The 24,325-nt window shown below is 49.7% G+C and overlaps 1 protein-coding gene across 1 annotated transcript in view; it reads left to right on the top strand.

Moving 5' to 3' along the window:
* The window catches only part of LRRC75B (leucine rich repeat containing 75B), a 47,407-nt gene extending 24,413 nt beyond the window's left edge, over positions 1–22,994 (top strand). Inside the window, 3 exon segments of the mRNA XM_038763777.1 lie at positions 3,174–3,302; positions 13,862–13,974; positions 21,833–22,994. Of these exon segments, the coding sequence (XP_038619705.1) occupies positions 3,174–3,302; positions 13,862–13,974; positions 21,833–22,475 (885 nt within the window). The 3' untranslated portion in view covers positions 22,476–22,994.
* Positions 22,995–24,325: the final 1,331 nt, after the last annotated feature.

Here is a 24,325-nt window from a genome sequence, read left to right as displayed (position 1 = left end):
TCTTCTCTGACCTTCAGCTCCATCCCCCACTTCCATGGAGACACCGCACTCTCCCCTCCCTTTCCCCCCGCATCGTCCTCCACTTCCCGCAAGAATTAACCTTCACCGTCTCCACCCTCTGACCCAATCCTGGCCTGGATCCCTGTTGCACCTGGTCCCTGTGGGTTTCGAGATCGCAGGAGTCGGGATGATGGAGACCCGTGAGTGTCTGTGGATGTGGTCGTGGCCACAGGGGCCAACTTTATTGTAAAAATTGCAATATAGAAAAGCAGTAACCAATTAATGAAGGATCTAGGGGTGATCACCTGCACCTCCTGGTTAGCACAGACCCGGGGCAGTTCGTCAGTGGGGAATCCATCCAAGGGGATGCGTATGACAGTAGGAAACCACAAAACCTTAAGCAAAACCTAACTGCAGTTCAGGGAAGGGGAAGGGGAATACTCACAAAAACCACCAGAAAAGGATGAGCTGGAGTCTCTACAGCTCCTACATTTTGTCACTGAGCCCCCTGGGTGCCGTGAGAGTCGAATCCGAGCCGACCACTCACCCAATTATGAGGTGTCCCATGGTCAGCCCCAACCCTGATAAACCCTCAGAGGGGAGCGGATCGTTGAGAGCCAAGAGCCAACCTACCAAAGAGCCCCCCACCCTCCCAGCCATTTTTGATGAATTCCCAAACCGCAGGAACAGAATGTTTAACCACACGGGAAGGCAGTGTAGCAAGCCCTTGGGGCCATGCCTACCTGTTCCTTATGGAGTCCTAAAATGGCAGCCTCTCTAAAATGGAGTCAATCATGTCAGGCTAACAGTCCCTCCCAAGCGGCCCCAGTCGTTCTGCTTCTCAAGTGTCTTTTCCCGCCAGGGACTTTCTCCTCAGCTCGTCTCTGCCTCTCCCTGCTTTCTGTTGTATGGAGCATGTGCTCTCAATAAGCTTGAAGACGAGCCCACTGGAGCCAAGGGACTGGGGGAGAAGGTGGCGTTTCTATCTCGGCCATGGGCCCTCCCCCAAAAGCTGGAGATTAGAAAAAACTATCAACTGCCAAAACAGCAAATGTCAACCATCTCCCTCTTCCCTCCCAGCTCCAGCCTTCACACCTCCCAAGCTTTCGTACCTTGCTTACAACTCTCTAGCCCTCCTTTTGCTCTGTGTCTACCCCATGAGGAATTTTCTCCCCCCCAAAACCCGTCAAATCACACCCCTCCCATCTTCAAAGTCCTCCCGAAATTCATTCCCAAACTTCCTTCACCAAACCTTCCCAAAGCGTGTTCCCTAATTTTCCTACTTTCCCAGGGAGGCAGAGTGCCCTGGTGGAAAGATCATGGGATTGAAAGTCAAGAGATTCCCTGCTGGCCTGCTCTGCGTGACTTTGAGCAAATCACTTCACCCCTCAGGCAGTTTCCTCATCTGAAAATAAGGATAATAATAATAATGATGGCATTTATTATTAATAATAATAACAATGATGGCATTTATTAACCACTTGCTATGTGCAAAGCACTGTACTATGCGCTGGAGAGGTTACAAGGTGAGGAGGTTACATTTATTAAGCGCTTACTATGTGCAAAGCACTGTTCTAAGTGCTGGGGAGGTTACAAGGTGATCAGGTTGTCCCATGGGGGGCCCAGTCTTAATCCCCATTTTACAGGTGAGATAACTGAGGCCCAGAGAAGTTAAGTGACTTGCCCAAAGGCACACAGCTGACAATTGGCGGAACCAGGATTTGAACCCATGACCTCTGACTCCAAAGCCCGGGCTCTTTCCACTGAGCCACGCTGAGCCATATGACAGAGACTGTGTGATAACCCTGCATCTCACTCCCACACTTAGCACATCATAAATGCTATAACTATCATCAGCCCATCAGTCACCTTAATCAATCAATGGTATTTATTGAGTGCATACTGTGTGCAGAGCACTGTACTAAACACTCTTGGGAGAGTATAATACAACAGAATTGGTAGACACATTTCCTGCCACCAACAAGAAGCAGCATAGCTTAGTGGAAAGAGCGTGAACCTAGGAGTCAGAGGACCTGGGTTCTAATCCTGGTTCCAACACTTGTCCGCTGTAGGACCCTGGACAAGTCACTTAACTTCTCTAGGCGTCAGTTACCTCATCTGTAAAATGGGGATTAATGCTGTGAGGCCCATGTGGCAGAAACTCCTCACCCTGGCCTTCAAGGCTGTCCATCCCCTCGCCCCCTCCTACTTCACCTCCCTTCTCTCCTTCTCCAGCCCAGCCCGCACCCTCCACTCCTCCGCCGCTAATCTCCTCACCGTACCTCGTTCTCGCCTGTCCCGCCATCGACCCCCGGCCCACGTCATCCCCTGGGCCTGGAATGCCCTCCCTCTGCCCATCCGCCAAGCACGCTCTCTTCCTCCCTTCAAGGCCCTGCTGAGAGCTCACCTCCTCCAGGAGGCCTTCCCAGGCTGAGCCCCTTCCTTCCTCTCCCCCTCGTCCCCCTCTCCATCCCCCCCATCTTACCTCCTTCCCTTCCCCACAGCACCTGTATATATGTATATATGTTTGTACATATTTATTACTCTATTTATTTATTTTATTTGAACATATCTATTCTATTTATTTTATTTTGTTAGTATGTTTGGTTTTGTTCTTTGTCTCCCCCTTTTAGACTGTGAGCCCACTGTTGGGTAGGGACTGTCTCTATATGTTGCCAATTTGTACTTCCCAAGCACTTAGTACAGTGCTCTGCACATAGTAAGCGCTCAATAAATACGACTGATGATGATGATGATGATGATGATGATTATGTGGGACAGGGACTGTGTCCAATCTGATTACCTTGTATCTACCCCAACACTTAGAGTGGCCAGCACATAGTAAGCACGTACATACCGTAAAAAAAAAAACCCGACCCTTAATACTTGTTTGTGAATCTCTTCATTTATTTGCTTACTTTTTTATCATTTGTATCTACTCTCTTACTCTTTTACTTAGTGAATGTTGGCCAGTTTGCCCTCCACGCTAGGCTGGGGAGCCAGGGACCGGCGCTTTCGCTCGTTCTGTGCGTTCCCAAACCCCCAAGACGGTGCTCTGAGCACAGTTGGTGCTCAATAAATACCGGTGACGAGGACACCGAGGGAGAAGCCAAGGTGGGGATGCCCTGTGGTCGCCCAGGGCCCACTAGGTAACTTGTCTCTTCCTCTCCCAGGACCTAGGGCTGGAGGGAACCCTTCTCAACGAGATCCTCTACAAAAACACCACCTTTCTCAACTTGGTGGACCCCATCTCCCACGACCTGCTCATGAGTCTCGCCCGGGACCTGCAGTGCCCCAAAAAGGTAAGATCTTAAGCCAGTACTATCCCTGCACTCATTCATTCAAGCATACATATTGAGCGCTTATTGTGGGCAGAGCACTGTACTAAGCGAGTTCAACTCCTCCAAGAGGCCTTCCCAGACTGAGCCCCCTTTTTTCTCTCCTCCTCCCCATCAATCAAATTAATCAATCAATCATATTTATTGAGCGCTTACTGTGTGCAGAGCACTGTACTAAGCACTTGGGAAGTACAAGTCGGCAACATTTAGAGACAGTCCCTACCCAACAGTGGGCTCACAGTCCCTCCCTACCTCCTTCCCCTCCCCACAGCACCTGTATATGTTTGTACAGATTTATTACTCTCTTCATTTTACTTGTACATACTTCCTATTTTATTTCTTTTGTTAATGATGTGCATTTAGCTTTAATTCTATTTATTCTGACGACTTGACACCTGTCCACATGTTTTGTTTTGTTGTCTGTCTCCCCCTTTTAGACTGTGAGCCCACTGTTGGGTAGGGACTGTCTCTATATGTTGCCAATTTGTACTTCCCAAGCGCTTAGTACAGTGCTCTGCACACAGTAAGCGCTCAATAAATACGATTGATGATGATGATGATGATGATTGAATGAATGAATGAATGAATAAAAGTACAATTCAGCAACAGAGACAATCCCTGCCCAACAACGGGCTCACAGTCTAGAAGGGGAGAGATAGACATCAAGACAAGTAAATAGGCATCAATAGCATTAATATATACAAACAGAATTATAGATATAAAGACATCATTAATAAAATATATAGAATAATAAAAATGTACATATATACACAAGTGCTGTGGGGGGGGAGAGGAGGTAGAGCAGAGGGCGGGAGTCGGGGCGATGGGGAGGGGAGGGGAAACAGAGGAAAAGGAATGCTTAGTCTGGGAAAAGGGGGGAACTCTGCTGGTGCTGAGTTTGGGGGGAAGTAGTCCTGGGCCCAGAAGGCCGGTAGTGCTCAGGTAACAGAAGCAACAACAATAACAACAACAATAATGGCATTTATTAAGTGCTTACTATGTGCAAAGCACTGTTCTAAGCACTGGGGAGGTTACGAGGTGATCAGGTTGTCCCACGGGGGACTCACAGTCTTCATCCCCATTTTACAGGTGAGGTCACTGAGGCACAGTGACTTGGTAAGTCACTGTAAGGTAAGGTAAGGTAAGGTAAGGTAAGTGACTTGCCCAAAGTCACACAGCTGACAAGTGGTGGAGCCGGGATTTGAACCCACAACCTCTGACTCCAAAGCCCGGGCTCTTTCCATTGAGCCATGCTGCTTCTCTAACAGTGTGGCCTACTGGATAGAGCACGGGCTTGGGAGTCAGAAGGACCTGGGTTCTAGTCCCAGCTCCGCCACTTGTCTGCTACGTGACCTTGGGTAAGTCACTTGGCTTCACTGTGCCTCAGTTACCTCATCTGTAAAATGGTATTTGAGACTGTGGGCCCCCATGTGGGACAGGGACTGCATCCAACCTGATTAGCTTATGTCTACCTCAGTGATTAGGACAGTGCTTGACACATAGTAAGAGCATAATGCTATTATTATAGTTATTATTATTATTACTATAGGGGAGAGGAGGAGGCAGGGAGCTGGGAGCCTGAGGGGGAAATGAAGCCTATGATCTTCAGAATAATAATAATAATAATGATGGCATTTATTAAACGCTTACAATGTGTAAAGCACTGTTTTAAGTGCTGGGGGGGTACAAGGTAATCAGGTTGTCCCCCGGGGGGCTCACAGGCTTCATCCCCATTTTACAGATGAGGGAACTGAGGTCCGGAGAAGTGAAGTGACTTGCCCAAAGTCACACAGCTGACAATCGGCGGAGCTGGGATTTGAACCCATGACCTCTGACTCCAAATCCCGGGCTCTTTCCACTGAGCCACGCTGCTTCTCCAATGATAATCGGTTGGGCTCTGAAGTTTGGGTTTTGATGGCTTGGTCCCTGGCCAAATGGAAATTTCTTGAGTCCGTCCAGGTTAGTCCGTGGGGGAAAAACAGGAAGCAGAGAGGGAGGAAGGGGGAGAAGCAGCGTGGTCTAGTGGATAGAGCACGGATCTGAGAGTCAGAAAGACCTGGGTTCTAATCCCTGTTCTGCCACTTGTCTGCTCTGTGACCTTGGGGAAGTCATTGGGGAAGTCCCCTCCCCATCTTACCTCCTTCCCTTCCCCACAGCACCTGTATATATGTATATATGCTTGTACATATTTATTACTCTATTTATTTATTTATTTATTTTACTTGTACATATCTATTCTATTTATTTTATTTTGTTAGTATGTTTGGTTTTGTTCTCTGTCTCCCCCTTTTAGACTGTGAGCCCACTGTTGGGTAGGGACTGTCTCTATATGTTGCTAACTTGTACTTCCCAAGCGCTTAGTGCAGTGCTCTGCACACAGTAAGCGCTCAATAAATATGATTGATGATGATGATGATTTAAATTCTCTGTACCCCAGCTACCTCAGCTGTAAAATAGGGATTAAGACTGTGAGCCCGTGTGGGGCAGGGACTCTGTCCAATCCGACTTGCTTATATCCACCTCAGCCAGTACAGTGCCTGGCACATAGTAAGCACTTAACAAAATACTACAATTATTGTTATTAAGACGAAGATCTCGTCTCAGGCCATTTGCACTTAATAAATAATAATAATAATGATCATATATGTTAAGCGCTTACTATGTGCCAAGCACTGTTCTATGCGCCGGGGTAGATACGAGGTAACCAGGTTGTCCCACATGAGGCCAACAGTCTTAATCCCCATTTTACAGCTGAGGGAGCTGAGGCACAGAGAAGCTAAGTGACTTGCCCAGAGTCACACAGCTGATAATAATAAGACTAATTATGGTATTTATTAAGCGCTTACTATGTGCCAAGCACTGTTCTAAGCACTGGAATATATACAAGGTAACCAGGTTGTCCCATGTGGGGCTCACAGTCTTAATCATAACATATATAATTTATATATGTTTGTACATATTTATTACTCTATTTATTTATTTATTTATTTTACTTGTAATATCTATTCTATTTATTTTACTTTGTTAGTATGTTTGGTTTTGTTCTCTGTCTCCCCCTTTTAGACTGTGAGCCCACTGTTGGATAGGGACTGTCTCTATATGTTGCCAATTTGTACTTCCCAAGCGCTTGGTACAGTGCTCTGCACACAGTAAGCGCTCAATAAATATGATTGATTGATTGATTAATCACCATTTTACAGATGAGGGAGCTGAGGCACAGAGACGTTAAGTGACTTGCCCAAAGTCACACAGCAGACAAGTGGCGGAGCCAGGGTTAGAACCCACGACCTCTGACTCCCAAAACGGGTCTCTTTCCTGACCTCCAGTGCGGAGCGTCGTGCCAAGCAAGCTGTCTCGAACAGGTCTGCCCACCCAATTTCAGGTTCGGGTCTCCTGGTGGCCCTGAAATGGCAGCTGGAAGCCCAGGCCCCAGGACTGCACCCACGTTCAGGAGCGCTTAGGACAGTGCTTCGCATATAGTAAGCGCTTAACAAATACCATCATTATTATTATTATTATTATTAAAGAAAAAAACAGACTGAAAAACTAGCAAGTGTAAAAAAAGGGTAAGATTACACGCTGGTCCAGTCACCTCAAATTGGGAATCCAGGAAGCCAAAAACCCTGGCACACTGAGCTTGGCACACGTTCCTCAAGCCCTGTGTATATATATGTGTGTGTGTGAGTGAGCACGCACACTATTTGGCAACTGCGTTCTCTCTCTCATCCCTAAGTTGGATGCTGTGGTCTCGCCATTCATTCAGTCATATTTATTGAGCACTTACTGTGTGCAGAGCACTGGACTAAGCACTTGGGAGAGTACAGTATCAATCAATCAATCAATCGTATTTATTGAGCGCTTACTATGTGCAGAGCACTGTACTAAGCGCTTGGGAAGTACAAATTGGCAACACATAGAGACAGTCCCTACCCAACCGTGGGCTCACAGTCTAAAAGGGGGAGACAGAGAACAGAACCAAACATACCAACAAAATAAAATAAATAGGATAGAAATGTACAAGTAAAATAAATAAATAAATAAATAGAGTAATAAATATGTACAAGCATATATACAGGTGCTGTGGGGAAGGGAAGGAGGTAAGATGGGGGGGACTTCCCCAATGACTGTATATATACATATATACAGGTGCTGTGGGGCATAAACAGTATGCAGTATGGCAATAAACAGACATATTCCCTGCCTACAACGAATTTACAGTCTGGACGGGGAGACAGACAGTAATATAAATAAATTCCAGATATGTACATAAGTGCTGTGGGGATGGAAGGGGGGATGAATAAAGGGAGTCAGGGTGATGCAGAGGGAGTGGAAGACGAGAAAAGGAGGGCTTAGGGATGGTCTCTTGGAGGAGATGCGCCTTCAGTAAGGCTTTGAAGGGGAGGAGAGTAATTGTCGGATTTGAGGATGGAGGGCGTTCCAGGCCAGAGGCAGGGCATGAGGGAGGGCTTGTCTCTTTTCCTAACTGAAGATGAGAGTCAAAGGGTCTTCTGAGAAGACTTGGGGATGTCAGCGGCGCCCAGAGCAGGGCAGCCTGCAGCTGGGGTCCCTGAGGCCGGCTCCCGCTGCCGCCACCCCAACTCCCGCCTCGAGAAGCTCCAACCCAGGGCGAATACGCCCCTGCCCTGTTCGCAGAACGCCTTGTCTTCACCACATGGCCAGGCCAAGCCCCAGTGAGTGGCACACTACCTGCCAAGGGCCCTGGCCTTTCCAGCCCAAGGGTTGTTTCCCTTCACAGAGAGCTCACACCCGATCCCCTGCGCCTACTGTCCATCGTCACACTCCGGCCTCCCAAATGGCTGCGCTGGTGTTCTGGATTCCTCATGGAAACACAAAGCCAGATCCCCGGGGGCCTGAGTGGGACGATTTTGACACCCGTCTACGTGTTTTGTTTTGTTGTCTGTCTCCCCCTTCTAGACTGTGAGCCCGTTGTTGGGTAGGGACCGTCTCTGCATGTTGCCGACTTGTACTTCCCAAGCGTTTAGTACAGTGCTCTGCACACAGGAAGCGCTCAGTAAATACGATTGAATGAATAAATGAAAGGGAGCTCTTCCTGGAGGATTTTGCTGCCACCCAGGGGAAGAGCTGAGCCATCACCCGGGTGTTCCAGAATTTACCAATAATAATAATAATTTTGGTATTTGTTACACGCTTACTATGTGTAAAGCACTGTTCTAAGCGCTGGAGAGGATACAGGGTGATCAGGTTGTCCCATGTGGGGCTCACAATCTTAATCCCCATTTTACAGATGAGGTAACTGGGAAGTTAAGTGACTTGCCCAAAGTCACACAGCTATTTGCAGAGCACCTCAACACTAAGGCCTCATGGTAAGAAATCCAGCCCCCCGACCCTCCGCCCCTGTTATATTGGTGTGGGCAAGGGAAACCTTGGGGAGCCACTGCTCTCACGTAAAGAGAGATTAAAGACACGTAACAGATATTGAAGAAAGGCTACCGTCGGAAAATGAGAGTTGGCTGGTTGGAAACTCCTAGAAAAAAGAAGAGGGGTAGCAAGGCCTAGGATCTGGATCTGGATTCTAATTCCAGCTTTACCCCTTTTTAAAAGTGGCTTTTGTTAAATTCTTACTGTGTGCCAGGCACTGTACTAAAAACAGAGGTAGATACAAGATAATCAGGTTAGAACCAATCCCTGTCCGAAACAGGGCTCTGAGTCTTAATCCCCATTTTAAGGATGAGGTAACTGAGGCCCAGAGAAGTTAAGTGACTTCCCCAAGTTCACACGGCAAGTAAGTAACAGAGCCAGGATTAGAGCTCTTCCCACTATGCCATGCTGCTTCACAGCGCTTGTCTGCTGTGTGATCTTAGAACAGCCACTTAATTTCCCTATGCCTCAATTATCTCATCTGTAAAATGGGGATTAAGACTGTGAACCTATGTGGGCAGGGACTGCATCCAACCTGATTAGCTTGTATCTACCCCAGCACTTAGTACCAGGTGCATAGTAAGAACTTAAATAACATGGCTCAGTGGAATGAGCCCGGGTTTGGGAGTCAGAGATCGTGGGTTCTAATCCCTGCTCCACCACTTGTCAGCTGTGTGACTTTGGGCAAGTCACTTAACTTCTCTGGGCCTCAGTTACCTCATCTGTAAAATGGGGATTAAGACTATGAGCCCCGCGTGGAACAACCTGATTACCTTGTATCTACCCCAGTGCTTAGAACAGTGCTTGGCACATAGTAAACACTTAACAAATGAAATCATTTAAATACCATTTAAAAAAACAACAGGCCACACAGGCAGATTGTGGTGATGGTGTGGTGGAACAGACAGTCAGTCACATTTATTAAGCACTTAGTGTGTGCAGAGCACTGTACTGAGTGCTTTGGAGAGTACAATATGACAGCAGACACATTCCCTACTCACAATGAGCTTACAGTCTAGGAGGGAGACACTGTACCAGGCTGCCCAAGATGACCCGGTGTCTGTGATTTCTTAGCTCATTGTGGGCAGGGAATATGTCTGTTTATTGTTGTATAATACTCTCCCAAGTGCTCAGTACAGTATACTGCACACAGTAAGTGCTCAATAAATACAATTGAATGAGAACTTCTGAAGCTGCAGGGCTGGGAACAGTGCCACTGCTGGCGCCGCAGGGACTGACCCGGGAGCAGGCCCAAGGCTGAGCACTGCTCTTATAACAGGAATTCCTTCCGGAACTGTCAGTAGCCACAGGGAAAAGAAATCTGGGCAGAAGGAGGAGTTGAACTACCTATTTGGGGAAGTTGGGTGTAGCCTAGTAGCCTGGTTCGTTCATTCGATTCATTCGGAGAAGCAGCGTGGCTCAGTGGAAAGAGCACGGGCTTTGGAGTCAGAGGTCATGGGTTCATATCCCGACTCTAACAATTGTCAGCTGTGTGACTTTGGGCGAGTCACTTAACTTCTCTGGGCCTCAGTTACCTCATCTGTAAAATGGGGATTAAGACTGTGAGCCCCAGGTGAGACAACCTGATCACCTTGTATCTACCCCAGCGCTTAGAGCAGTGCTTGGCACATAGTAAGCGCTTAATAAATACCAACATTATTATTATTATTATTCTCTGTGCCTCAGTTACCTCATCTGTAAAATGTGGATTAAGACTGTGAGCCCCAGGTGGGACAACCTGATCACCTTGTATCTACCCCAGTGCTTAGAACAGTGCTTGGCACATAGTAAGTGCTTAATAAATGCCATTATTATTATTATTCAGTCGTATTTATTAAACACTGTGCACAGACACTGTACTAAGCACTTAGGAAAGTACAGTGCAACAATAAAGAGTAATAATCCCTGCCCACAATGAGCTCATTGTCCCTCAGGCTCGGTACTTGTCTGTGGAGGGCTTCCAGCATCCCTTGGACTCCCGGGCTTCTTTGGGGAGATCTGAGCCCTGTGCTGGGAGGATCCCCTAGGGCAGTGGACAAGCCTTTCCTGACAGAGGGAGCTGGGCAGGGGGAGGGAGGAGGACTGGGTGACTCAGTCTGTCCCCAGTCCAGCCCCATGCGGTGGGGGTACCACCCCAACACCCTGGAACACCCATTCTGGGACTTTTCCTTACACCAGAGCTAAGTCCAGTAGATTCCAGTTTACCTCCAGAACTGATTTCTAATGCCACAAGATGCCATTAAGTAGAGTTCCCTGCTGGCGAGTAGGGGAGGGCAGATAGAACTCATTATTTGGGGGGCCACCGCCCCCTGAGAAAGCACTGGGAGCCAGTCGGAGAGGGCTGCTGGTAAACTGGGGATGAGAATATGGTCCAATCCATCCGGGACCGAACAAATCCTGAAGGCACAGGTTTCTGAATGGAGCAAAGGGTCTCAGGCGCATTTGGGGCAGAAAGACTGGAGGAATTTGCAATGACCCAAATTTCACTGAAGGTCTGCGTTTGAAAATCCAAGGGGCATTAGCATGCAAGCCTGTGGGCAGTTCCTGAGAGCCACCCTCATTGATGGGCTCTGCCCTCCTGAACTGGCAATACCAAGCTGCATCCTCACTCCTTCCCAGTCTGCCCAGGTGGTCGGGGATGCCCTCAGACTCTGAGCTGCCAGTGGGTGGGAGGGGTGAAGACTCGGGACTGAGAAGGCCCAAAGTGCCTTCTGGGGTTGAAGCTGGCACCTCCTGGGCAGTTTGGACCCTAATATCTGCCTCTTTACAACTTATTCCCGTTTTCCATGGGTCTGTCCTTGCCCACTTAGATTATAAGCCCCATAGGTGTCCACTGTACTGAGACAACGGCCCATAGAGCTTTCTGAAGCGGGCACCCAGGGCAGCTCATCCCAGCTCTCAGACATGACCTCAAAGTTTCCAATCTCTGCTTAGAAAAGTCGAAATGGAGATTTCTGGCCTATTAGCTCTTTGAAGCCTGATCCCTCTCAGTCTTCTTCCCCCCTAAATTCCTCACCCTCAAATTGAAAAGCTGGCACAAAGTAAGAGCTTAATAAATGCCACAATTATAATTATTATTACAACACAGCAGAATTAGCAGACAATACTGTAGTTACTGGTACTATACTTACCAACCATGAAACCAAGCAACATTACTGCATCACATGGGTTCTGAACAGCCCATGTTTTTCTAACAATGTGAAAAAGCCAATTGCTTAGGAAAGGTCAGAGTTCCATCCCATCTGGCTGCCTGGGACCGAGTCTGAAGAATGCATTTCCACTCTACCCTCCATCCAGACTCCCACTCTGTCAGAAATCACTCTGACAGACTGGAGATCAAACAGAAAGCAAACTCAAACAGAAAGCCATCTCAGCTTCATCACTTCCCTCTCCTCTAGCCCTAAGGGGCTCCAAGCCCTGTGGGCAACCACTAACAGTGTAATACAGCTAGTCCCTGGTTAGTGCTTTTAGATGGCCCCGTGAAAAGCAGGCTTTAAGCAAAAGAGCACTCAACGAAGTAGAGTTTCTCAGAGGAAATCTCGTAAAGTGCATGTGTTTCCACGATCCAAAAAATGGGGCAGCCCATCACTTTTGAGGTGTTAGGGAAGGTGAGGGGATGGGGACGGGGGAGTCGTTCTCTAAGCCAAAATTCAGGAGACACTCGCCTACAACTCTGGAAGTCTGCCTACGGAAGCTGCCTTCTGGCTACACAAATACACACACACTTCTTAAAGCTTTATCAGCCTTTGGGACTCCTGGGGGGCTCCCCCTGCTCCTCATTCTGCAGAGCTGTGGGGAAACCTAGTCGGTACTCGGAGAACAGGACATTTCGGGGCCAGCTGGTCCATGTGCCTTGGGGACCATTTCCGAAGAACTTTTCCCTCTAGTTCACGCAAACTGTAATAGTTTCCAAAAGATCTGTCCATGTACTTCTCATCTGCTCATCGCATAGGTCCTTGAAGACTAAAGTGCTTCAGGCAACCTCTAGAAGGAGAATGCTAGGGTTTCTAGAATGTAAGCTCGTTGTGGGCAGGGAATATGTCTGTTTATTCTTGTACTCTCCCAAGCGCTTAAAACAGTGCTCCTCAAACAGTAAGCACTCAATAAATATGATTGAATGAATGAATCCTAGTCAGCCAAGGGGCACCTTGTGCTATCGTTGCTAGAGAAGTAATTTATACCTGCTACATAGATGTCATTATCTCATGCTAAATTGAATGGGCTATCATCACATTATCCATGTCAGAAATAGTTGAAAGAAAGAGGAAGGGAAGTGTTTAAGCCAGTCAGGGTAAACTCTGTGGGGTTATCTCAAAGTCAGAGAACTCAGGAGCCTTATAATGGGGGTGAGCGGGCTTTGTCGGGGAGTGGGCGCTACAGCAGGAGACTGCGGGAGGGGCTTTCTCCTTCCTGCTGTTTTGGGGACCCCCCCCCACCTCAAGGTCCAGGTGCTGAATTATCAGACAGAAACTCCTCACCCTGGGCTTCAAGGCTGTCCATCACCTCGCCCCTTCCTACCTCACCTCCCTTCTCTCCTTCTCCAGCCCAGCCCGCACCCTCCACTCCTCTGCCGTTAATCTCCTCACCATGCCTTGTTCTCACCTGTCCCGCCGTCGACCCCCAGCCCACGTCATCCCCCGGGCCTGGAATGCCCTCCCTCTGCCCATCCGCCTAGCTAGCTCTCTTTCTCCCTTCAGGGCCCTATTGAGAGCTCACCTCCTCCAGGAGGCCTTCCCAGACTGAGCCCCCTCCTTCCTCTCCCCCTCGTCCCCCTCTCCATCCCCCCGTCTTACCTCCTTCCCTTCCCCACAGCACCTGTATATATGTATATATGTTTGTACATATTTATTACTCTTTATTTATTTTACTTGTACGTATCTATTCTATTTATTTTATTTTGTTAATATGTTTGGTTTTGTTCTCTGTCTCCCCCTTCTAGACTGTGAGCCCACTGTTGGGTAGGGACTGTATATGTTGCCTACTTGTACTTCCCAAGCGCTTAGTACAGTGCTCTGCACACAGTAAGCGCTCAATAAATACGATTGATTGATTGATTGAATTGGGCCCTGAGGCTCACGGGGCAGAGAGGACGAAGCAGGCTCTGAGCCAGGTTTCTCTTGCAGGACTACGACCCCTGGAAGTCCTCAGACCGGATCTGTCGGCAGCTCATTTACCACCTGACTCCCCACTCCAAATGGCATCGGCACAGCCTGCCCAGGAGGAAGTCCCAGGCGTGGTGAGCCCGGTGGGGGAGGGACGGGTTGGAGGGAAATGAGGGGGTGCCGGAGGGACGGGAGAAGAGGCCTTTGGCCCCTGAGGTCAGCATCCAACAATGCTGGAGCAGCCGGCTGGGTGACCCCGGGCCCAGTCCCACCTGGGTCATCAACCCTTCCCGCATCCTTCAGGAAGGGAACATGTGGTGTATGTGGGACAACTGCATTCTACACCCCGAGTCGGGAGGGCCAAGCCTCCAGGACCACCTTTAATAATAATAATAAGAATGATGGCGTTTATTAAGCGCAAAGCACTGTTCTAAGCGCTGAGTAGGTTACAAGGTGATCAGGTTGTCCCGCGGGGGGCTCAGTCTTCATCCTCATTTTACAGATGAGGGAACTGAGGCCCAGAGAAGTTAAGTGACTTGCCCAAAGTCACACAGCTGACAATTGGCGGAGCCGGGATTTGAACCCATGATCTCTGACTCCAAAGCCCGTGCTCTTTCCACAGAGCCATGCTGCTTCTCCAACCACGCTGACCACGCTGGCCTGCCCCTTCCAGGCCTGGGGACCATCTCCCCTCCCACCCCCTCCAGAGCCCCTTCCCTGAGCACGGCGGCCCACCCTCTCCAGATCTGGGGACCATCCCATCCCCTCTCCATAGCCCCTTCCAGCATGGCTCAGTGGAAAGATCACAGGCTTTGGAGTCACAATTCATGGGTTCAAATCCCGGCTCTGCCAATTGTCAGCTGTGTGACTTTGGGCAAGTCACTTCACTTCTCTGGGCCTCAGTTACCTCATCTGTAAAATGGGGATTAAGGCTGTGAGCCCCCCGTGGGACAACCTGCTCACCTCGTAACCTTCCCGGTGCTTAGAACAGTGCTTTGCACATAGTAAGTGCTTAATAAATGCCATCATTATTATTATTATTATTAAGAGCACGGGCTAGGGAGTCAGAGGTCTTGGGTTCAAATTCTGACTCCTCCACTTATCAGCTGTGTGACTTTGGGCAAGTCACTTCACTTCTCTGTGCTTCAGTTACCTCATCTGTAAAATGGGGATTAAGGCTGTGAGCCCCACGTGGGGCTACCTGATTACTTTGTATCGATCCCAACGCTTAGAACAGTGCTTGGCACATACCATCGTTATTCCCTGAGCATGCTGACCTGCCCGCTCCAGGCCTGAGGCTGCCTGAATAGATTTGCTCCTGGCCCTCATTTTAAAAACCCCCCATCCCTAGTCCTGGAGCTCTTTCCCCGCCCAGCACTTACCCTGAGGCCATCCCCAAGTTAGCCAAATCCTCAATATGGTCCAAGGTTCAAGGTTTCCTCCCTGAATTTTTTAGTCCTCCCTGGGTGCTGGGGCTTTGACTATCCTCTGGATGTTTGCTGCATCCTCAACCCCGAAAGAAGGGTCATCCGGTCTCATGGAACACAGAGAAGCAGCATGGCTCAGTGGAAAGAGCCCGGGCTTTGGAGGCAGAGGTCACGGGTTCAAATCCCGGCTCTGCCAATTGTCAGCTGGGTGGCTTTGGGCAAGTCACTTCACTTCTCTGGGGCTCAGTTTCCTCATCTGTAAAATGGGGATTAAGCCTGTGAGCCCCCTGTGGGACAACCTGATCGCCTTGTAACCTCCCCAGTGCTTAGAGCAGTGCTTTGCACATAGTAAGCGCTTAATAAATGCCATTATTATTATTATTATTATTATGGAATGCAGATTGAGACGGAGTGGGGACGGGTGGCGGGGGCTGTCAGAGGCCTAAGTTTCTCCCCCACACAAGCTCCCACCGCCTCGGCTGCCAGCACAGTTGCCATTTGGGCCATCGATCATATTTTTATTGAGTGCTTACTGTGTGCAGAGCGTTATGCTAAGTGCTTGGGAGAGTACGATAGAACAGAGTTGGGGGATACGTTCCCTGTCCACAATGAGATTTCAGTCTAGAGCAGTGAAAGAGTTTGTAGGGGAGAAGGGAGGCTGCTTGCAGTGAACAACTGCACAACACCCCTAACTCCACCTGCCCAGCAGAGAAGTTTAAGGCCCTCAATCAGCTCTCTCCCTCCTACCAACCCACTCTCTCCTACCACTAAACCCCAGCTCGCTCTCTTTGTCCCTCTCAAGCTAACCTACTTGCCGTACCTCAATCGTATTTATTGAGCGCTTACTGTGTGCAGAGCACTGTACTAAGCACTTGGGAAGTACAAGTTGGCAACATATAGAGACAGTCCCTACCCAACAGTGGGCTCACAGTCTAAAAGGGGGAGATGCTCGTTTTTGTCTCTCCCACCACGGACCTCTTGCTCAATCAGTGGTATTTGTTGAGCACTTACTAGGTGTAGAATCAATCAGTTGTATTTACTGAGCACCTACTGTGTGCAGAGCACTGTACTAAGCGCTTGGGAAGTACAAGTTCATATACAACAGACCGCAGCTTTCCCCATCTTCAAAGTCATTCTGAAGTTACACTTCCATCAGGAGGCTTTCCTTGGTTAACGTCTAATCTTTCCACTTTATAGAGAAGCAGTGTGGCCTAGTGGAAAGAGTCTGGGCCTAGGAGTCAAAGGACCTGAGTTCGAATCTCAGCTCTGCCACTTGTCTGATGTGTGACCTTGGGCAAGCAACTTAACTTCTCTGTGCTTCAGTTTCCTCAACTGCAAAATGGGGATTCAATACCTATTCTCCCTCCTCTAGACTAAGCTCCTTATGTGTGGGGAACATCTACCAACTGTTATTTTGTACTCTCCTATGTACTTAGTACTCCTCATGCAGTAAGTGCTTAAACAATCTGATTGATTGATTGATTAAACTGTGAGCTCCATGTGGGACCTGATTATCTCATATCTACCCTAGTGCTTAGTACAGTGCTTGGCACATAGTAATCACTTAACAGATACTATTATTATTATCATATCCCCAAACTGCATTTATTACAGTGCTTGGCACATAGTAAGCACTTAACAAGTATTATTATTATAATATCCTCAAACTGCATTTATTACAGTGTTTGGCACATAATAAGCACTTACCAAGGACTATTATTATTATTATTATTATTATTATTATATCCCAAACTCCCACATCAGGGCAGGGCTGGGACTATTATTATTATTATTATTATATCCCAAACTCCCACATCAGGGCTTTCATGCCACCTAAGCATTCAAGTGCTTACAAGAACCCCTGCCATAGCACTTTTGTATTACTCCTCCTAGTCTAATCTTTCCTTCTATCTGGCTTATATATTACCATTGGTCTCCCCAGCTAAATTTTTAGCTCCTCAAGATCAGATATCGCATCTACTTATTCCATTGCACCTTCCCAAGTGCCTAATCCGGTGCAGAGGCTCACATTAAGGGTTTGATAAATAATATTAAAGTCAAGGGTCCCCAGAAGAAGCACCGTGAGGTTCCTGACACATTTGCCAACTCTGCAGGAAGCGTTTGGATGGCTGAGAGTCAGTCGATCGTATTTATTGAGAGCTTACTGTGCTAAGTGCTTGGGAGAGTACAGCATAACAATATAACAAACACATTCTCTGCCCTCAGTGAATTTAGAGTCCAGAGGGAGAGACAGATATTAATATGAATAAATAAGAGATAAGCAGTGTGGGGCTGGGAGGAGGGGTGAATAAAGGGAGCGAGTCAAGGCGATGCAGAAGAGAGTGAGAGGTCTGAGTGGCTCACCGGACTTTGGGGACGACACCGGCTCTGGAATGAACGAGGTTAATGATCCAAATTCTCCATTGCCCAGAAAAGCCACTGCTCCACCTCTTCAGAAAACAGGTTATCAACATTTCCAATCAGGCAGCTCAGCAACCCCAGAGTAACCTTGGCTTCCCTGCTCGGAAGTGCCCAGAGTACCTTGTATAACAATCCTCTGCGAAGGTCCTCAGGAGACTTTAAGATTAAGACATAATTTGTAAAGAAAATTAAGTGTATTTATTTAAATAATAAATATATTCGTTTGTATTAATGTCTTTCTCCCTCTCTAGACTGTAAGCTCATTCAGTCAGTCAGTCAATATATTTATGAAGTGCTTACTGTGTCGAGAGCACTGTACTAAATTAAGATTTTCCCAGCATTCGGGAAAATTCCCCTGAGCCTCAAGGGCAAGGGCCTGGGAGTTGTGGTTTTTGAGGTTTGGGGATATCAAACGGTATCTCCGGGCACAGGCCCCAGAACAGGGCAGGGGTGGAGTTGGGCAGTAGGCACCCCCCTGTGATCCCCAGCTGTCCCAGAGACCCACTGGCCAAAGGCCCTGTTGTTCTTGGACAAATCGGGTGCTTTCTCTGGGAATTGTAAGTCTAGGAACAGCTGGATTCCCTGGGAGGAGCCAAGAGCCCTAGACCTCATAAAGGAAGAGGATCATTGGTGGACCGGTGGAATCAATTAATCAATCAGTCAGTCAATCAGTGGTAATAATAATAATGATGGGATTTGTTAAGTGCTTAGTATGTGTCAAGCAATGGTATTTATTGAGCACTTAGTGTGTGCCGAGCTGGGATTAGAACCCATGACCTCTGACTTCCAAGCCCGGGCGCTTTCCACTGAGCCACGCTACTTCTCTAATAAGGACTGGAACCCAAGCCCTCTGACTTCATATGTTGCCAAAATGTACTTCCCAAGCGCTTAGTACAGTGCTGTGCACACAGTAAGCGCCAATAAATACGATTGAATGAATGAATGAATGCCGAGCACTGTACTAAAGGTTTGGGTGAGTACAACATAACAGTCGGTAGACACGCTCTCTCTAGACCTAAGCTTCTTGTGGGCAGGGAACATGTCTGCCAACTCTATGTTGTTATATTGTACTCTCCCAAGCACTTAGTACAGTGCTCTCGACACACTAAGCACTTAATAAATATATCGACTGACTGACTGAATGAGCTTACACTCTAGAGAGGGAGACAGACATTAATACAAACAAATATATTTATTATTTAAATAAATAAATGTAATTTTCTTTATAAATTATGTATTATTTATTTATATTATATCACTATATATGCATATATTATAGTTATGTCTATTGTTTATTAACAAATAATTTATTTATTGCAGGAGGGGGTGGATATAGGATGCAAATCCAAGTGCAAAGTCAACTCTGAAGGGAGTGGAAGGAGAGGAGATGAGGGTTTAGTCAGGAAAGGCCTCTTGGAGGAGATTTGCTTTTAATAAGATTTTAAAGGTGAGGAGGGTGATCGTCGGTCAGATCTGAAGAGGGAGATCCAGGCCGGGGGCAGGTTGTGGGTGAGAGGTCGGCAGTAAGAGGGACGAGATTGGATAACCCGTGCTTAGTACAGTGCTCTGCACACAGTAAGCGCTCAATAAATACGATTGATTGATTGATTGATAACCCACAACTGTCTTGAGGGAAACTGTTTCTGAATCTGTGGTGCACTGGACTGTGTTTTCTCCAGGGTCTGAGGCACTAGTGCCATCCTGGTGGAGAGGTGGTTCTTTCTTTTTATAGTATTTAAGTGCTTCCTAGGCGTTAGGCACTGTTCTAAGCGCTGGAGTAGATACAAGATAATCAGGTTGGACTAGGTCCCTGTACCATGCGGGGCTCACAGTCTTAATCCTCATTTTACAGATGAGGTAACTGAGGCACAGAGAAGTTAAGTGATTTGCCCAAGGTCACGCAGCAGATGAGTGGCAGAGCCGAGACTAGACCCCCGGTCCTTCTGTCTGTTTGCTCTATCCAAAAATAGCCCCCACCCCTTTCTAGGGAAGGGAAATAGGGGAGTTTTGGGGAGATGCCTGGGGAAGCACTAGGTTGTAAGCTCCTCCACTAGAGATCGGGAATGATTCCATGAGCAACACAGAGTTCCTTTTGCAAAAGCGAGCACCAAGTTGTCTACCTTGCCCTTCCGTTTTTCCCTAAAATCCGATCAGTGCAATGCCGTAACCGTCTCTGTCTCCTTTCTAGATGGTGAGCCCTCCAGGGGACAGAGGCCAAGTCTAATTCCCACCCGTTATCCTCTCCCAGGGCTTAGTACAGTGTTCCGCACACAATAAGCGTGAGCCCACTGTTGGGTAGGGACCGTCTCTATATGTTGCCAGCTTGTACTTCCCAAGCGCTTAGTGCAGTGCTCTGCACACAGTAAGCGCTCAATAAATATGATTGATTCATTCATTCATTCATTCCGTCGTATTTGTTGAGCGCTTGCTGTGTGCAGAGCACTGTACTAAGCGCTTGGGAAGTGGGGAAGCAGCGTGGCTCAGCGGAAAGAGCCTGGGCTTTGAACTCAGAGGTCATGGGTTCAAATCCCGGCTCTGCCACTTGTCAGCTGTGTGACTTTGGGCAAGTCACTTCACTTCTCTGGGCCTCAGTTACCTCCTCTGTAAAATGGGGATTAAGACCGTGAGCCCCACGTGGGACAACCTGATCACCTTGTAAATTCCCCAGCGCTTAGAACACTGCTTTGCACATAGTAAGCGCTTAATAAATGCCATCATTATTATTATTAATAAGCGCTTTGGAGGCAGTGTGGTCTAGTGGAAACAGCATATGCCTGGGAGTCAGAGGTCCTGAGTTCTAATCCCAGCTCTGCCATTTGTCTGCCATGTGACTTGGGCAAGTCACTTCACTTCCTCTGTGCCTCCGTTACCTCATGTGTAAAATGGGGATTATGACAGTGAGCCCCATGGGGGACGTGGACTGTATCCAACCTGATTAGCTTGTACCTACCCCAGAGCTTAGTACAGCATCGTGGCTCAGTGGAAAGAGCCCGGGCTTTGGAGTCAGAGGTCATGGGTTCAAATCCCAGCTCTGCCAACTGTCAGCTGTGTGACTTCAGGCAAGTCACTTAACTTCTCTGTGCCTCAGTTACCTCATCTGTAAAATGGGGATGAAGACTGTGAGCCCCCGATGGGACAACCTGATCACCTTGTAACCTCCCCAGCGCTTAGAACAGTGCTTTGCACATAGTAAGTGCTTAACAAATACCATTATTATTATTATTATTACCTGGCCCATAGTAAATTCTTAACAAATACCATAATAACAAAAAAAAAATGTGGAGAATGGGAACTTGGGGTTTGGGGAGGAACGGAAGTGGGTACTCTGGGAAGTGGGAAGCGGAGAAGCAGCATGGCTCAGAAGAAAGAGCACGGTCTTGGGAGTCCGAGGTCATGGGTTCTAATCCTGGCTCCGCTACTTGTCAGCTGTGTGACTTTGGGCAAGTCGCTTCACTTCTCTGTGCCTCAGTTCCCTCATCTGGAAAATGGGGATTAAGACTGTGAGCCCCATGTGGAACAACCTGAATACCTTGTATCCCCCCAGTGCTTAGAACAGTGCTTGGCACACAGTAAGCACTTAACAAATGCCATTATTATTATCATTATTCCGGGCATCAGTGTTCCTAGAGAAACCACCCAGCCCAAGCATCCTGCTGAGGGACCCCCAAGTGTCTGAGCCCCGCTCCCCAGTGGCCCTCCTTGCTCTGCCCTTCCTCATCCTCCCCTCCCTCAACCCGTCAGTCAGTCAATTCTATTTATCGCGCGCTTACTGTGTGCGGAGCACTATACTAAGCACCTGGGAGAGTACAATACAACAGACACATTCCCTCCCCACAACGAGCTGACAGTCTAGAGGGAGAGACAGACATTAAATGAATAAATGACAGGTGTGGACAGAAGTGCCGTGGGGCCGGGAGGGGGGATAAATGAGGGGAGCAAGTCTGGGCGATGCAGAAGGGAGTGGGAGAAGAGCCCACTGTTGGGTAGGGACTGTCTCTATATGTTGCCAATTTGTACTTCCCAAGCGCTTAGTACAGTGCTCTGCACATAGTAAGCGCTCAATAAATACGATTGATGATGATGATGAAAGGAGGGCTTAGTCCGGGCCGCCCCCCTGAGCATCCCTCTCCGGTTGCCCCCTCAGCCTGAAGAGCAGCCTGCAGAAGAAGCTGAGCCAGGAGTCAGTGGATCTGTCGGGGATCCCCCTCACGGCTCGGGACGTCCACCGCATGGCTTACTACCTGCAGAGCAACGGGGACGGCCTCACCACGGTGGACCTGAGCTTCACGGAACTGAGCGACGAGCTCCTGCGCCTGCTCATGCCTTTCCTGTGGGCTCTGCCCAAGCTCACCCACCTCTCCCTCAACGGCAACCGGCTGACCCGGGCCACCATGAAGGAGCTGACCGACGCCGTCAAGGACATGAACAAGTTCCCCTCGCTGGCCTGGGTGGACCTGGGCAACAACGTGGACGTCTCCTCCATGCCTCAGCCGCTCCTGGTCGGGCTGCGCAAGCGCCTGAGCCAGCAGACCACGCTGCCCACCATCTACGAGGCCCTCGACTGCGACCCCGAGCCGGCCGGGGGCCACCAGCCCGGGATCCAGGAGGAGGAGGAGGAGGAGGAGGACGACGACGACGACAATGAGAGGAAGGAGAAGGAGGCAGAGGAGAAGGAAGAAGACGGAGCCGGGGAGGGGGCGGCGGAGGAGGCCGGGGGAGAGGACGTGGAGAGCTCTTGGGGCCGGGCCGCCCCGGCCCCCTTCTCCCAGCCGTGCTGTGCGAGGTGACCACCCGCGGGCCCCGGTGGTCAGAACGAAGCCCAGGCTGAGAGAGCTTGTAAGAGGGCAGTGAAGGATCAGCTTTGGGGCCTCCTCCTGGTGCTTTTCTCCCAGACTCCTGCCGTGTCGTCAATGAAACCCCTGCCCTCTCTTCCCACGCCGCCCCCAACAGCGGCGGCCAGTAGCCCCGAGGTGGTCAGAGGGCGAAGGCCACCCCCCGGGAGGGCCCAGCTCAGAGCGGGCACTCGAGATCCCTTCCTCGGCCTCACCCAAACATCTCGCACTTCCCCTGCCCGGGCACTGAGTATTTCGGGTAGGGGGGAGCTGCTCCCCCTGCCCCCGCCCAACTGGTGTGGGCATCGGGGAAGCCCTGGTCATCTCAGATCCTGCTCTGCCCCTTCCTCCCTCCCTCCAGAGAGCTCCGTTGAGGTTGCTTCCCCCCACTTCCCCCTTCTCCCCCCCAAAAGTGATCGGGACCCTTGCCCCTGGGCCCTGGGGACCAGGATCCCAGTGCAGGGGTCTTGGGGAAGGTGGGATGGTGGGAGAAGGCAGGGTGGTGGGGGAGGGCCGGATGATGGAGGAGGGTGGGATGGTGGGGGAGGGAGATAGGGAGGAGGAGTACCACGGACGACTTTACAAATGGTCCCATTGTTTTAGATAGAGGAGAGAACGGAGGAGGCAGGAGGAAAACTTGAAAACCATGTGAATAGGGAAGGGGCTCTTCCCCTGACCCTCTCCCAGCCCGTAAGGGTTGCACTTACCTGGCTCCACTTGCCACCCATGAAAAGGGGGCTGGGGCTCCTGGGGCTCCTGACCCCCAAGTCTCCTGCCTCAGCAGCCTAGCTGTCCTCTCTGCCCCGGGGAGGAAGCCAGCCCGGGCCCTCGGCTGCCCTCACATTCCCCGTTGTCCCTCTGCCCGGCCTGGGTGGCCCGCATGGCTCAGAGCTGCCCTGGGGGCTGGAGGGGAAGGGCCAGGTTTGGCAGGAGCCTCCCTGGCAGAGGGGTCACCCCCCAGTGGAGCAGGGCACCGCACCCCAGCGTTTGCCTGTTCGTGCACCTCTGGGAAGGGGATTCATTCATTCATTCAATCGTATTTATTGAGCGCTTACTGTGTGCAGAGCACTGGACTAAGCGCTTGGGAAGAACAAGTTGGGATCCATGCCTCCTCTCTTCCCTCCAGGTCTGCGGTGCTCTGGCCCATACCGATGTTCACCCGGTCAGCCAGAGCTGGGGGGCGATGGGCTGGCCCAGGCAGGGCTCTGCCAGAGCAAGAATCCCCAAATGACCCCCATCCCACCATCCCCCCGAAGGGGTGAGCTAGCGGTGCGCTCCTCCCCAGCTCTATTCAGCTCAGCAGGTGATTCAGAAAGAGGTAGAGGAAGATGGGAGAACTGAGAAACTACCTTTTCAACTGTCCCGAGAGCTCCCAGCAAGGTTCCCAGGGGCCGGACACCACAGTCCCTGCCCGCGTCCTCCCCGGCTCCAGTGACGAAGAAGGAACAGCATGCTCTTGTGCACCCGTGAGGCCGGCCCCCGACCTTGGTGGGAAATTTATTTATTAGAGCGAGGCGGAGCGGGAGGCCGGAGCCGGCGAGCCAGGCCGTGGGGGGCCGGGGCCCGCAGGGACAAGGAGGCCAAGGGGGCACCCGGGCACTATCTGGGCATCGTCTGTCTATCTCCAGCAGCCCACGTAGTCTCCGGCCAAGAGGGAAGGAGGCGGTGCCGGGCCATGGGCCCCGCTGGGAACGGGAGGCGTGGTGGAGAAGGCCGCCCCAGCTAGCGAGAATGGCAGCAGCCCAGTTGGGGAGGCCAAGGTAGCTCCCACCGAAGACATTCCCTCTGGGCACTGCCCTACACGG

This window comes from Tachyglossus aculeatus, chromosome 21, assembly GCF_015852505.1.
Source record: "Tachyglossus aculeatus isolate mTacAcu1 chromosome 21, mTacAcu1.pri, whole genome shotgun sequence".
Classification (NCBI taxonomy): Eukaryota; Metazoa; Chordata; class Mammalia; order Monotremata; family Tachyglossidae; genus Tachyglossus; species Tachyglossus aculeatus.
This window is presented reverse-complemented; position numbering and strand designations above follow the sequence as displayed.